The sequence below is a fragment of the Chrysemys picta genome, unplaced genomic scaffold (assembly GCF_011386835.1).
Source record: "Chrysemys picta bellii isolate R12L10 unplaced genomic scaffold, ASM1138683v2 scaf41, whole genome shotgun sequence".
Taxonomy (NCBI): domain Eukaryota; kingdom Metazoa; phylum Chordata; order Testudines; family Emydidae; genus Chrysemys; species Chrysemys picta.
The window spans coordinates 155,368-168,888 of NW_027052748.1; the positions used below are offsets into that span (position 1 = coordinate 155,368).

General features: G+C 59.9%; 1 protein-coding gene across 1 annotated transcript in view; it reads right to left on the reverse strand.

Annotated features, from left to right (window-relative positions):
* The window catches only part of LOC101939270 (kinesin-like protein KIF21B), a 34,669-nt gene that overhangs the window by 16,846 nt on the left and 4,302 nt on the right, over positions 1-13,521 (reverse strand). Inside the window, exons 6-19 of the mRNA XM_065579015.1 lie at positions 13,281-13,476; positions 11,474-11,648; positions 11,246-11,309; positions 9,815-10,036; positions 9,281-9,356; positions 8,480-8,576; positions 7,815-8,006; positions 6,012-6,211; positions 5,762-5,869; positions 4,399-4,467; positions 3,468-3,697; positions 3,036-3,183; positions 2,711-2,905; positions 268-369 (exon numbers count right to left, since the gene is read on the reverse strand). Of these exons, the coding sequence (XP_065435087.1) occupies positions 268-369; positions 2,711-2,905; positions 3,036-3,183; positions 3,468-3,697; positions 4,399-4,467; positions 5,762-5,869; positions 6,012-6,211; positions 7,815-8,006; positions 8,480-8,576; positions 9,281-9,356; positions 9,815-10,036; positions 11,246-11,309; positions 11,474-11,648; positions 13,281-13,476 (2,074 nt within the window). The remainder of the gene's footprint in view (positions 1-267; positions 370-2,710; positions 2,906-3,035; positions 3,184-3,467; positions 3,698-4,398; positions 4,468-5,761; positions 5,870-6,011; positions 6,212-7,814; positions 8,007-8,479; positions 8,577-9,280; positions 9,357-9,814; positions 10,037-11,245; positions 11,310-11,473; positions 11,649-13,280; positions 13,477-13,521) is intronic.

Below are 13,521 nucleotides of genomic sequence, written 5' to 3' on the forward strand. Positions count from 1 at the left end.
GCAACAATGATCTATATGGTCCCAGAGGATATCAATAACGTCACAAACCCATTCCCCTCTCTGGGTCCAGCAGTACACAGGCCAGGCAGGCCTCTCAGTCTCCCTCACCCACGCACAAAGGATGCCCGAGGCGCAGCCAAATAGCCCTGGCTCCAAACCTCACCTGCAGCAATTGTGATCCCACGCTAACAGGGGGCCACCTGGGATCCCATGTTCTGCGATCCACCCCCCAGAGCTGCACCCCCACTTGAAGGCCCTTTGCCTGACCTTATCGATGGATGCCTTGAGGAAGTTGTCCAGCAGGAGGCGCGCCTCGGCCAAGGAGCAGGAGCTGATCACCACGGAGGTGTCGGTGGAGTCCAGCTCCTCCTACGGTGCAAGAGAGACCCCGAGGGAGGGGAATTAGAACGGCGCTGAGGGCGGTGAAGGGCAGAAAGCAGAGGGCCAGCAGAGACACCAGCGCCACGGAACCGGGGGGGTTTCCTTGACTGGCTGACGCCGGCAGGGACGCAGGTGCTCTGCGAGCAGGCGGCGGGGAAGACGACTTGCATGCCAATACTGTGCATGAGCACTCGCACTGGAAGTGTGCCTGGAACCAGGCCCCTGATTGGGCCATCTCTGGGGACTGAACCACACACCTGCAGATGTAAAGAAGAGGCGCTTCTACCGCCTGGACGGCAGGAGCTGCTCGCTAGCCAGGTGACCAGAGCAGACCAAGGGCAGGTTTACACTGGGAACTTATACCAGCATAGCTATGTCTCTCCAGGGTGTGAAAATCCCACTCCCCCCCCCACCATCCCGGAGAGTGTAGCTCTGCCGACCGAACTAAACAGCCACCTCCTTGGGAGATGGATTACCTACTCCAACGGGGAGCGTCTACACATAAAGCCTTGCAGCTGTAGCAGATTAAGCATAGACATATACTAAAAACCTGTTTACGACCTCCAGCTGCTAGGAGGGGAGCAGAGAGCTACACTGTGCTGAACCTGGGTCAGACCTCCCATGTCATTAACGGTGCGTCCACACAGCAAAGAAAAACCCACAGCAGCGAGCCTCTGGCCAAAGGATTCGGGCTTGCACTACGGGGCTAAAAGTAGCAGTGTAGACATTCCCGCTCATGGGCTCCAAGACCCTCCAGAGCCCAGGCTCCAGCCCTTGTGTGAATGTCTACACTCTTCGTTTTAGCCCCGTAGCCCTGCGAGCCAAGGCAATGGATCCAGGCTCTGAGACTTGTGCTGTGGGGTTTTCCTTGGAGCACAGACACCCGACAGGTGCCAGGGAGAAAGGCTCATTATTAGGCTATTGTTTCTCTGTGGAAATATTTGATTAAACAAAAATTTCCATTCTGGTCAAAATCCCACCCTCCCTTTACAAAAATCTGACATCAGAAAAGAGACTCAATGTTTGACAACAGCTTTCAGCACAAGTTCGCGGTTTCAGAAAAGGGAAACTCTTTCCCAAGACCCCCAATTTTTTTGCCTTAAACCATCAAAACTGATTTTGAAAAACCACAAAAATTCCAGTTTCTCGGGGGGGGCGGAGGAGGAGAAACTGATTTTTTCTTCCCCCTGGGAAATTTCAAAAGAAAAAACTAAAAGGGTTTGAGATTTCCTACAAAAGCAAACAACATCTTCAACCCTCTCTCATGGCTACACCTGGAGTTGGCTCTGAATACCGGGCTGCCCCCCGTGCTTGGCTTCGGTCTAGGCTACAGGAACACCACTGTGGAACTGGGCTGGGTCGAGGCAGTTTCTCACAGGAGGTTGTGTTGCGGTATATGCAGGGAATGGAGAAAGCCCATGTTCTAAGCATGTTTGGAGCCTGGCGGCGACTCAGGCTGGAGCCTGGTGCTGACATGGGTTTTTCTGTGCACACAGACAGGATTGAGCGTGGCTAGACCACGCCTTGCCCGCAGCACTGGATACACCATGGGTACATTTGTCCCATGGTACGGACAGGGCTTCCACTGACTCCAGCATGTGCAGAACTCCCATCAGGGCTGTTGGTCCTAGCAGCTGGTGGTGGACATCATGCTCTCCGCAGCCGTCCCTTCCACAAATAAACCATCCAGCACCGATGGAGACCCTGGTGGACCAACATATAAGGGGCTTCCTAAATCCTGGCCCCGACCTTGCAGACCGTGCAGCGGAAGAGGGCTGATTCTTGGCCTCTGCTGGTCCAAGCCAAGCCACAGCCATGTCCGTTAGCCTGGCGCCCATGGGCCTACGGCAGCCTATCGCACCAGCCCCGTGAGTGCTCAGGCACCTGCTGAACTGGGCCTTATACAGCCGTCATCAGCAAACAAGCAGAGAAAGCAGCCAGACTGCAACAGCTGCTCTGTGACGTTTCTGTAGGGAGGGGGCGAGCTCTGGGGGCTAAGAGCAGGGAGCCAGCTCGGCCCTGACTCCCTGCGTGACCCACGACAGAACATTTCAGCCCAATAGTCGGAGCTTAGAAAGCAAGAGGACCCTGCAAACCTGCCTCCTGCACCCCTTATGCTTAAACTGCCTAGAGGAAGAGTCCAGCCAGCCAGCCTCCTGCTCACGCCCAGTCCCCACCCCAACTATCAACCAGCCCCCAGAGCACCCCCTTTCCCTTACAGCACACAATGCCCTGGGGTGATCTCCCCTGCTCCCCCTCCCGTGAGACCAACTCCCCATATACAGACCCCCGCACCTCACCCCCGCCCGCAGGCCCCCTCCCCCGGCACCTTGGTCGCCTCCAGCTGCATGATGGTGGCCTGGCAGTCGGCGATGCTGTCGGTGATGTAGTCAATGTTGGCTGTCAGCACCTTGATCTCCTCGTTCAGCTCCTGCAGGCCCTTCTGCTCCTCCGGGCTCTCCGCCTGCAGCTTTCCCCTCTTCCCCTGCAGAGCCTCCTGCAGCAGCGCCAGCTCCTCGCGTTTCTGGGGGGCGGGTGGGAAGGAAACGCCTCAGCCGGCGCTGTCCAGGTGCCAGCAGCCTCCCAGCACTCCTGGCCCTCGGTCATGCTCAGACCACCCAATCCCCACCAGGGCACTGCCCCCCACACCTCACCTTGATCAGCCGCTCCATATCCGCCTCCAGGTTGACGATGGTCATCTTCTGCATGACAACGTCAAAGATGCGCCGCTCCAGCAACTGCCACTTGAGCTGGGCCGCCTTGCTGAAGGTCTGGCTCATCCCCTTCTTTGGGAACTTCTTCCTGCAGTGGGATGGGACATGGTCAGGGGGCTTCCACCAGGCGGGCGCTCGGCCATCACGCCCGCTAGTGCTCAGGACAGAGGGGCATTTACACATCAGGTCTCCAGCCAATGTGGAGAGTCTCACGTGACAAACCACATGGCAGAGTCGCCCACGATGATAGAGCGATCGTTTCCCGTGTTCCCACAGAACTCCGCTCACATCTAATACCCAGGAGCCCGGGGCCTGAGGCCCAAGCAGGGAACGAGGCCGCGGGGGACACAGATTCGGAAGCACTGGTCTGACCTGACGGGCCGAGCCCCATTCACGGAGGGCGAAGGGTCTCCCAGGAAGTGGTCGATTTTCAGGTTCCACTGGCGCACGATGCTGGAGACCGAGCGAGAGCCGGACTCCGGTTCCGAGGAGGTGGTGCTGGCGGACACCTCCGCACCTGAGTCCAGCATGGCTGGCTTCTGACTCAGCCTCCCAGAGACCCGGTCCGACATGGGCTTGGCCAGGCGGCGCAGAGCAGAGACCTGGGTGAGAGCAGTGCCTGAGGGCTGGGCCTCCTGGGAACACCCGCAGGCGGCATCGCCCCCCAGCCGCAGAGCGACTCCAACGCTTCTCAGGTGGCAAAGTGAGCCCGGGAGCAGCTGAGCACCTTTCAAGAGAGCTGAGCCTATCTGGGCTGGGTGAAGGTCCGGTACCCTTGGATAGCAGTTTCCCAGAATGCATCAGGAGGGGCTGGGATCGAAGCACCGCACCATCCCGCGAGCTGTACGGGTGCTGGGGCAGGAGGCAGCCTGGACGAGTCACGTGACCAATTCAGCTGCCAGGACCCAGCTCCAGGAAGGAGGGAGGGGGACACAGCCTGTTGTGCACAGTCGCACATGGCATGCAGAGAATTCCTCCTTCCTGACCCCAGAAGATCAGCTGCCCCCGGAGGCAGGCGTTTCCTCCCTCGCAATCACTGTCATCTCCTGCCTGGTTACTCCTGGCCATAAAACCACCAGGCTCTGTGGGAAATCCACCCCACCCAGGGCCAGCGCCTTGGGAACAACCCAGCATTGGCGGAGCACGACCCACTGGGACAGCGGAGGGGACTATTCCGTTTGGAGAGGCCCCAGGGCCCTGCCCTGCCAACGGCCCGATCCAGGAGCCAGGCCTCAGCGCCCACCCAGTCATGGCCCCGTGACCGGCTCTCCAGACCCCCGCAGGTGCAGGGGCTGGCACTCACCTCCTGGGTTTTCCTTCGCAGCACGATTTCCTGCTGCCGCTTCTGAGACTCCAGCGCCCGGATCTGAAACTGCGCGGAGAGAAGCCGAGCCTGTCGAGTCCTGAGTGGGCGTGAGCCGCTAAAGAGGAACCCAGGGTCTGGGGTAGAACCCATGGCAGCAATGGGAGAAGGGGAGGGGACCCAGGGCTCCCCCACCCCCTTGCCTGGGGCCAGCACATGGCATGTTCTCAGTGCAGGCCATGGGCCAGATTTTGATCTCACCAGCAGCGGTATAAAACCTGGAGCAACTGGGGCTAATCGGGATTTATTCTGCTGTAACCGATGGCAGCACTGTGGCATTTGTACCTGCCCTGAGCAGCAACCAGAGATGCAGGAGGAAGCAATCACCTCCTCTGACCTGGGGAAGGCGGAACCTGCCACCCCACCAGGTGCTGATCTCAAGGGATGGACAGACAGATGGACATGTGGTTGGGAGAGGGGACGTGCTGCGCCTTCAGCAGGGGGAGGAGTCCCCAGACAGACAGTGGGGTGGCTGGTTTCCGCACAGGGTGCCCAGCACACAGCTCCCCAACCAGGCAGGGTTTTACGCTGTTCTATGCTGCCGGCCCCATTCCTGGCTTCACAGGACCTGCAGGCCTTGGCCGGCCAGTGGCCCAACACGGGATCTGAAAGGAGCGGGCCTGGGTGCCAAGCCGGGCACTGATCCCAGCGGCCGGGTACCCGGGAGAGCTCTAACACACTGTCGAGCAGAGGTAGGGCAGGACTGAACGTGGAATGTTCTCGATGCAGGTGACGGCTGGATTCACATCGCAGCAGCAGCAGTGTAAATCTGGAGCGACTCCGCTAATGTCAATGCAGTTACTCCAGATTTACAACGAGCGTAATAGAGAGTGGAATCTGGTCCTCTGTTGGTGCAGCGCTTGCTCCAGATTTCCCATCACCTTGCTCAGCCATCCCTGCGGCTCAACCACAGCTTTGCAGGGCTCCCCTGCTGCCCCATATCCCGAATGGCCCCACTCCCTGTCTCAGCCCTGCCCCGTCACAGGGGCTCCCCTGCCCCTACCCCACCCTGCGTCAGGGACTCTGGGTGCAGGCTGGCTCACCCAGGTAACTGCTCACCTGTGTCAGGTCCCCTCTCCTGTGCACATCATGCATCAGCGAGGCTCTCCAGCACCCTCCCCATCTGGTCCCGAGGAGCCTGGCTTGGGGCATCTCCCCAGGAAAGGCCCAGACCCCTTGGAGAACCCGCACTCCCCGCTGCACCCTGGCCAGCTGGTGTGGGAGCTCAGAGCCGAGTGAGGGGCACAGGCCCCAGCCAGAGTTGCCCTCTCTGCAGAGCCCTGGCGAGGAGCTGGGTTCTCACCTCCTGCCTGCGCTGCTTCTTCTTCAGCTGGGCGATCTCCCGATTCCGCTTGGTCTCCACCAGCCGCCTCCGCTGCTGCTCCTCCCGCATCTGCTTTATCAGTGCCACCTGTGGGCCCCCCGACAGCCACACCCAGCATAAGGAGTGTGCACAAGGGGCTGTGCCCATCCACCGCCCCTCCCCAGTTTGAAGAGCTAGCACAAGCGGGCCATGCCCCTCCAGCCCCCTCCTCCTCTGCCCAGCCAGGTACCTTCGCCTTCTTCATCTCTGCCACCTCAGCCTGCAGCTTCTTGAGCTCCTGCTCATAGTGCGACTGGTTCTTGAGCAGGCGAGCGTGTTCCTTCTGGGCTGCCTGCAGCTTCTGCACGTCCCGATTCATCTCCTTCAGCCGCTTCTCGTAGTCCGCCTTGATCTTATTGGCCTTCTCCTCCGTGTAGCATTCCATGGTGCCTGAAGGGGGTGGCGCAGAGCCGCTCAGAGTGTCAGGCTAGGCCGAGCCCATCACGCTCCATCCCACCCAGCTGCCCCCTGGACCCACCAGGCCCCCAGGGAAAGCACCCTCAGTGGGGGGCACTTTAGATTAACTCTTGGCCTCCAGGGACAGGCCTGCCTGGTCCAGCAGCTCAAGAGATGTTCAATGGCCGAGTAGCCCAGACCAGTCATTGCCTGCAAGCCAGAACCATGGGCCTATTTTAGACCAATAACCCCGTCAGCAGAGCAGTGCCAGGCATGTGCCAGGGACAGCACCGCTCCAGGGACTGGGTGCACACTGTTCTCCTCCAGGCAGCCATTGCTGTTCAGCCCAGAGGGGGATGCTGCTGAAATGAGTTTGGTGGGACTCAGCTGGGGGCAGGTGTCTCAATCACTAAAGTCTCAGTTATAGCATCAGCTGCCCCCCTCGGGGAAGATGCCCAGGACTGAAAAGCCCTGGAGATGGAGCTCTCTGCATGGGCAGGCTACGCTGCTGCTCCTGCATTGGAGAGCCACAGTTTCCTCGCTGGGAGGAAGTCGGGAGCAGCTGGGAGCTTGGCCGCAGATGCCAGGTGGCTTTGCCTCTTTGCCTGGCCCTGTCTCTCTGACGCGTGTCAGAGCTTGGAGCTCCTCCGAGGGAAGGGACTTTCCCTGGGCCCTACACCCACTGTCTCCCCACAGCCAGCGGGCTGCACAGTGGGGAGGTCACGGGGTCACCAGGCCCAGCCCTGATCAAGAGGCGGTGTTGGTGTCACTAGGCATAGCTACCAGGTAACTCGGGAGAGTGGAAGGCCAAAAGTGCCGATGAAGCTCTTCTGCTCTGGGCCTACCTGAACCACAGTGACTCCATCTTGTGAACTCTCACCTACTTCTGTGCTAACTACTTACATGCTGAAGCAGAAATGTAAGGGTCAGCTTTTCTAGCAGCTGTAGACTAGCTGTAGTTTTGTTCAAACTAGCAAAACTTGTAGTGATAATGCGGGGGAAAAGGGGGAGGGAAAGACGGGGGGAAACTGCTGTAAACAGGCCTTGCAAGGCCAAGAGATAAGCAGGCGAAGGGAAAGTTTCTAACATGCACACTGTGTACCTGCTGTAATAGTTGTCTGGAAGGGAGGGGTAAGGGTGAAATAGACAAAGGCTTGCACAGAAACTGCTTGGAATATAAAAGGGAAAATTTGTTTGTATTTGTTGCACTTGATTTGAGACATGCTGGTCTCCTAGTGCCATTTCAGAGCTCTGAAATAAACTTGGCTTGCTTTCTCCCCTCGGTGTCTTTATTGGTGCCCAGCACACCGGGCGACGAACCCCTGTTTGCCATCTCGGGGCCTTTTTAGGCAGGCAACAGCGGGACAAGTGGCACACGGCTGAGGAGAAGGCTCGATCCCAGGAGCTGGGAAGCCAGACACTGAGCAGCCAGCGGGAATCTCTGGGGACCGCAAGAGGGACATGGAATGCTGGGGGCAGCAGCCCAGTTTGGGCCTCATTGGGCGCCGGGAGAACCCCAGGGTTTCTCCTGCCAGCGCTGGCTCAGAGGACCCGTGCGATGGGATGAGCAGGGGGGTGGAGGGGGCACTGCCCGTACTGAGGTTCTGCAGCACCCGGTCCCTCTCCAGCTGGGTGTCGCGGATCTTGTTCTGCAGCAGGATCAGCTTCTCCTCGTACTGGTGCTTGAGGGTCTGCAGGCGCCGCTGGCTGTTCTCCAGCTCGTCAGTCAGCTTCTGCTTGATCTCGATCTCGCAGGTCAGGTCGGCCAGATCAGCCTGGAAATTCACCACTAGAGGTGGGGGGAGAGTCAGGCAGCCAGGCAGTCCCGGGGAGGTCAGGAGGAGAGAGCCAGGCAGCCCTGGGCCGGCCTGGAGAGGGGAGGGGCAGTGCCTGGCTCACGGGTCCCCTATGGACTCTGGCATTGCAGAGGAAAGGAGGCAGATGAGGCAGGACTCAGAGGGGATGGCATCTCGCTCCTGCGGTCTTAGCCTTGCCTGGGTAGCCGAAGGCGAATGCGGGGGGCTGAGGAGGAAGGGACAGAGCTTGGCAGCCAGGCCTGTGCCACTGAGCACCAGCTGAGCCGGACCACCTTAGCACCCTGACTGGCACCTCGTGCACCTCCAGCCAAGACCTGCCCAGCTCACCCTACAGGCCCACTACAGCCGCCTACCGCCTCCCCAAAAGGGGCACAGCCCTGAGTCACTGTAGATATCCCCGGCCCCAGCCTGAGCACAGAGCTGGGCGCCGTGCCCTCCGAGTTACCCTTCTCCACATCGGAGTCCGAGTCCACCATGCTCTCGTCGCTGCCCGAATCCTCGTCCTCATCCTCACAGCCACTCTCCTCCCGCTCCTCCTCCTCCTGGGAAAGAAGCGCAGGGTTAGGGCAGAGATCAGGAGCCTTCGGCCCCTCTCCTATCGTCGCAGGGGCTCAGGCCTCTCCCCATCCGCCACCCCCAGATGTGGGTGAATTAAAGCGATTGCCTCGGAAACCAGTGCCAGGCAGAGGCAGGAGAGAGGACGTTTGACCCGGGGCCAGGGGCAGGGCTGATCCCTGTGTGCAAAGGGAGTGGGCCATGTCTGGGGAGTTCCCCCCACCCTCCCCGCTGAGATGGCAGCTGAAAATGAAGGACCTGATGAGAACCTCCGGGACGGCTGGGGCAGAGGGGACACGGTTCACGGGACAAAGCCCAGCTGCACGGAAAGGCCTGTGGCTAGTTGCCCTGCCCCACCTGTTGCCAGGGTGTCAGATGGCACAGGGCACTGCCAGGGGGCAGAGGGGACTGTCTTACGCGCCATCCTCGGCCATTCCCTGCCCCCACTCTCCACACCTAGGCGGGGCCAAACAGCAGCAGACTGGCTGCCCTGTGGGGGGGTGGTCATGGACCCTGCCCCTGCCCCCCGCATCCCCTGCGACTCCCACAGACAGGCTGGGCTTTGCCCCACCTCCCAGGGTGCGGCAGGACACAGCTGCCCCAAGCGCCGGCGAGGCACAGAGAAGGCCGCTGGCATTCTGGCTAGCAATCGGGCTCCCACCCCCCACTCCACGGGGGAAGCCTCCCACACCTCCTCGTTCTCGTCCGTCTCCTCCCAGTTCTCCTGCTGCAGCTTTGGCCTCTTCTTAAAGGCCTCCTTCTCCAGGCTGCCAGGAAGAGACGGGATGAACCCCGGTGACAGGGGAGCCCTGGCACACGGTCCCCTTAGACCATACATCCCCAACACCCTCCATCTCAGAGCCCTTCAGGAACCCAGCTTCACTGCCCTCCAGAGGGACGGGCCAGGCAGTGTTACCAGATGGGGAGACTGAGGCACAAGGAGGGGAAGGGACTCACCCAAGGTCATGTGGCACGTCAGAGGCAGAGCTGAGAAAAGAACCCAGGAGTCCTGATTCTCTGCTGTATGGCTTTGGCTTCCCAATGATGGGGCAGGACAATGTCTGGACCAGCAGGGCTGATGGGGGCTGGAGGGTGGCAGGGCTGGAAGCCAAGGGAGAAGTGGGCATCCCAATAACTATGGTCCTGCCATAATAATGAAGAGCCAGGGGTGGGAGCACCCAGAACAGCCCCCGCCCTCTGTTCCCAGCAAGGAGTTGGCCATCACCTCTTCCTCCGCTGCCTGGTCTCCTTCTTCAGCCGCTCCAGGTCCTGCTTGGCCCGCCGGAGGACTTCGGTGGCCTCTGCCTCCATGGAGACCACGGGGCTGCTGAGCGCCCCCAGGCCTGGGCCTGGAGATGAGCCCAGGGAGTACGGGGGCCTGGAGGAGACCCCCGACAGACTCCGGCGGAGCGACTCGTTCATGGCTTCGCTCTCCAAGAGCTTTGTCCTGGGGATCGGAGGGGCTTTTGGTTACGGAGATCTGCTGCCCTGGGCAGATGTCCAAACACCCCAGGGGAAAAGACACCCCCTCCCCCCAACCTCTAAGGAGGGGTGACCGGGAGAGTGTGTGTCTGGAACCTAAACTGCCCTCGCTCAGCTCGGACAAAGGGGCTCAGGGCTCTGCTCCCAGGGAGGGGTGCTGCAGAAGGACATTGCAGGGAAGGAAAGCTGGCATGGCCACCACTAACCATCTGCACGCCTCTCGTGGGAGCAAAGAGTCACAGCATATGCCACTGCATGGATTTAGTGCCTTCACTTAGATGGCAATGCAGCCCAGGCCACGTCACAAAGGCCCCAGGGCTTCCCACCAGGTCTGAACGCTAACGGGAGAGAAGCAACCCTATGGCCGACAGCCAGTTCTCAACAGCCACGGTGATACGCTGACATGGCAGCCTAAGGGTTAATCTTCAGCAGCGGCTGCGCTAGACACGGTGGGGAACCTGTTTTCTAGCATTACGGACAGGGGTCTGGATCCTCAGCGGGAGGGGCGTAAATCGGCATTGCTCCAGGGACCCCAGTGGGACAACGCTGATTTTACACCAGCTGAGAATCTGGCCCAGAATGAGGGAGGGGATTCCTGTCTCCGGGGTTGTCAGTTTCTCCAGCACGAAATCCACATTTAGGAGCAGCACTAGCTATCAGACTGCATTTCAATGTACCCCTGGGAGGCATTTAAGTCTGGATCAGCCAAGGCTCCAGAGAAAGCTTGGGAGCACAAGGGCCAGACAGGACGCCCTACAGGATGGAGACATTTCCATCTCGAATGTGGGGCTTTTATTTATATTTCAGCAGCACCGAGAGAGACAGGATCAAGGCCCTGTTGTGCCAGGTGCTGCACACACCCGTGAGACGGGCGCTGCCCCAAAGCGCCGACAATCTCAATGGTCGCATCAGACCAAAGGCAAGAGAGAGGGGAAGTGACTTGCCCAAGGTCATTGGCAGAGCTGCGATGCCAGCCTACTATTTGAACCCAGTGCCCGCGGCACCAGTCACCCAGCCGGGAGCGGCAGAGCCAGAGAGGGAATCTGGGCCTCCAGAGCCCCAGGTCAGCAGCCCCCCCGCTAGCCCGCACTGCCTCTTTGCAGGTCCTCTCAAGCTGCACGCGATACGCGGCCCCCCAAGATGGGCGGAAGGAGAGAACGTGACCCACGCCCACCTGAGCTCCTTGATCTCCCGGATGTAGTTCGGGATCAGGGCGCCGATGGCCTCGTTGCCGTCACCTGGAGGGACAGAATTAGGATCATGCACTAGATCAGAAACACCTAGCAGCTGGTCTGCCACTCAGCTGCCCTTGGACCTGAGCTCTGGGGTGGCTGTAATTTTCGTGGGACCGATCCTCATGCCCCACCTCGCAGACACGTTCTCCGGAGGTGCCCATCCTCACCTGCCTTGGCCTCCTGGCTCATCAGGTGTGTGACATGGCTGTTGATGGCATCAATGGCCTCCTGCATGGCCTTCACCCTCATGCACAAGGTGGCGTTCTCCTTCTGGAGCATGGTGTTCTCCTGGAACAAGTCACTGTAGCCATCGACGCCGTCCTCCCTGATCACACGCTTGCCCTGCAGGGAGAGGAGAAAGGGAGATGCAGAGAGGGCAAAGCCACAGCGTCGGTCAGCCCTGGCCAAACCCAGCCGGCCACGTGCTCAATGGTGCCGCACTGAGGAAGATGGGTAGGGTAACCCTACGTCCCGTTTCGGCTGGGACAAGTCCCTTTTTTAAGCCATGTCCCGGGCCTCCAGACTTTTTTTTGGCAAAAGTGGGCATTTGTATCCAAGGGCAAACGGGACAAACACCCAGTTTTGTCAAGAAAGTGGGGTGCAGAGGAACGTGGGGGGCAGACCGGGATCCAGCGGGGGGCAGGCAGGGCTCGGGTGAGCAGCGACGCTGGCCCCAGCCTTTGGGAAATAGTCGGCCTATCCCGTATGTGCTTTGCTGCTCGCCCCAGCCCTGCCTACCCTCTGCACAGGGAGGGGGGCTCGCGTGAGCGGCTCAGGCCAGCCCCACATGGGGGGAGGGACTCAGGCAAGTGGCTCGAGGCAGCCCCGTGGGGGGGGGGGGGAGGAGGAGGAGGAGGGGCTCAGGCCAGCCCCACGGGGTGTTCTGTTTTCCCTTTGGGAAATATGGTCACCTTAAAGATGGGTCACAGCAAGAGGAGCAGGGAAGAGGCAGAGACTCAAAAAATGGCAGGCGTGCCCGTGGGAAGGCCGTGCTCAGGGGACAGCAGAAACAGGGAGCAGCTGACATGCTGTAAGTGCCTATTAATCAGGTAAGTTACTGATTTGAGCCCCATGATGGCAGGAGCTGAGCACCTCCCAGTTTAATGCATTTACCCTCATGCACCCCCAGGGGGCAGGGCAGTGCTCTGACCCCGGCTGGGCAGATGGGGATTGAGGCCCTGAGGCTAAGGGAGTTGCCCAAGGTCACACGGGGAGTCTGTGGCAGAGCAAGGACTTGACCGCAGGGCTCCCAAGTCCCAGGCCAGTGCCATGACCACTGGGCCATCCTTCCTCTCGGGCTGGGGAGATACATGACTCAGCTCAATAGCAACCTCTGGCTGCCTAAGGGCTGGTGCTGATGGGAAACCAGTCCAGACAAGCTCAGCATGAAGCAGGATGTCTGATATGCCGCACAGGACAGGGATATAAAGCAGGAGGTGCCTTCCCAGCTCCCAAAGGTACCCTGAAGCCTTCTCCCTGTTCAGACATGACATACAGCCCTTGAACAGCCTACCTCGCCATAGTTCCTTGCATCCTACCCACAAACTACAGCACCACTGAAACACAGCCATCTCTGGGGTGGAGCCCAGTGCCACAGCATACACCGCACCCAGGAGGGCATGGTGCTGGCCAAGGCCAGCAGAGGAGTAGCTGTACACACAGCATGGGGCCAGATCTGTGCAGGGGAGGCAGGAATACTTTCCCCATGCCATTCGAGGCTGTGTTGCTGCAGCTGGGATTTGAACCTGTGACAGCAAGGAGTCCAGGTCATACCCAGGCTTTGTACATGCAAGTAGGTCACCCTCTAGCAGCCAGTCCCAGCAACCACAACAGCCTGCCACAAACTCAGTTAGTGGAGTTACTCCATTAGCCCAAGCGGCAGGGGCCGGCGTGGAAGGTCCTGGGTTCGATCCTCGCTGGTGACCCGAGTGGGCCGTACACACACGAGGCTTCACCTGCTCAGCCGCCCCTTACCGCCTTGTACTCCATGAGCTCCATCTGGAGGCGGGCGATCTCGGCCCGCAGGGCGCTGATCTGCTGGCTGGTTTTGTCCTGGTTCACCACCACCTTGTTCTTGATGTTGCGAGCCCGGTTGGCGTACTTGAGCGTGTTTAAGGTCTCCATGAAGTCCTGGTCAGAGGGGCTGATGCAGGCGATCATGATGGTTTGGCTAGGGAGGACGGAGAGCCAACGGGGTCAGCTGGAGCTGCCATCA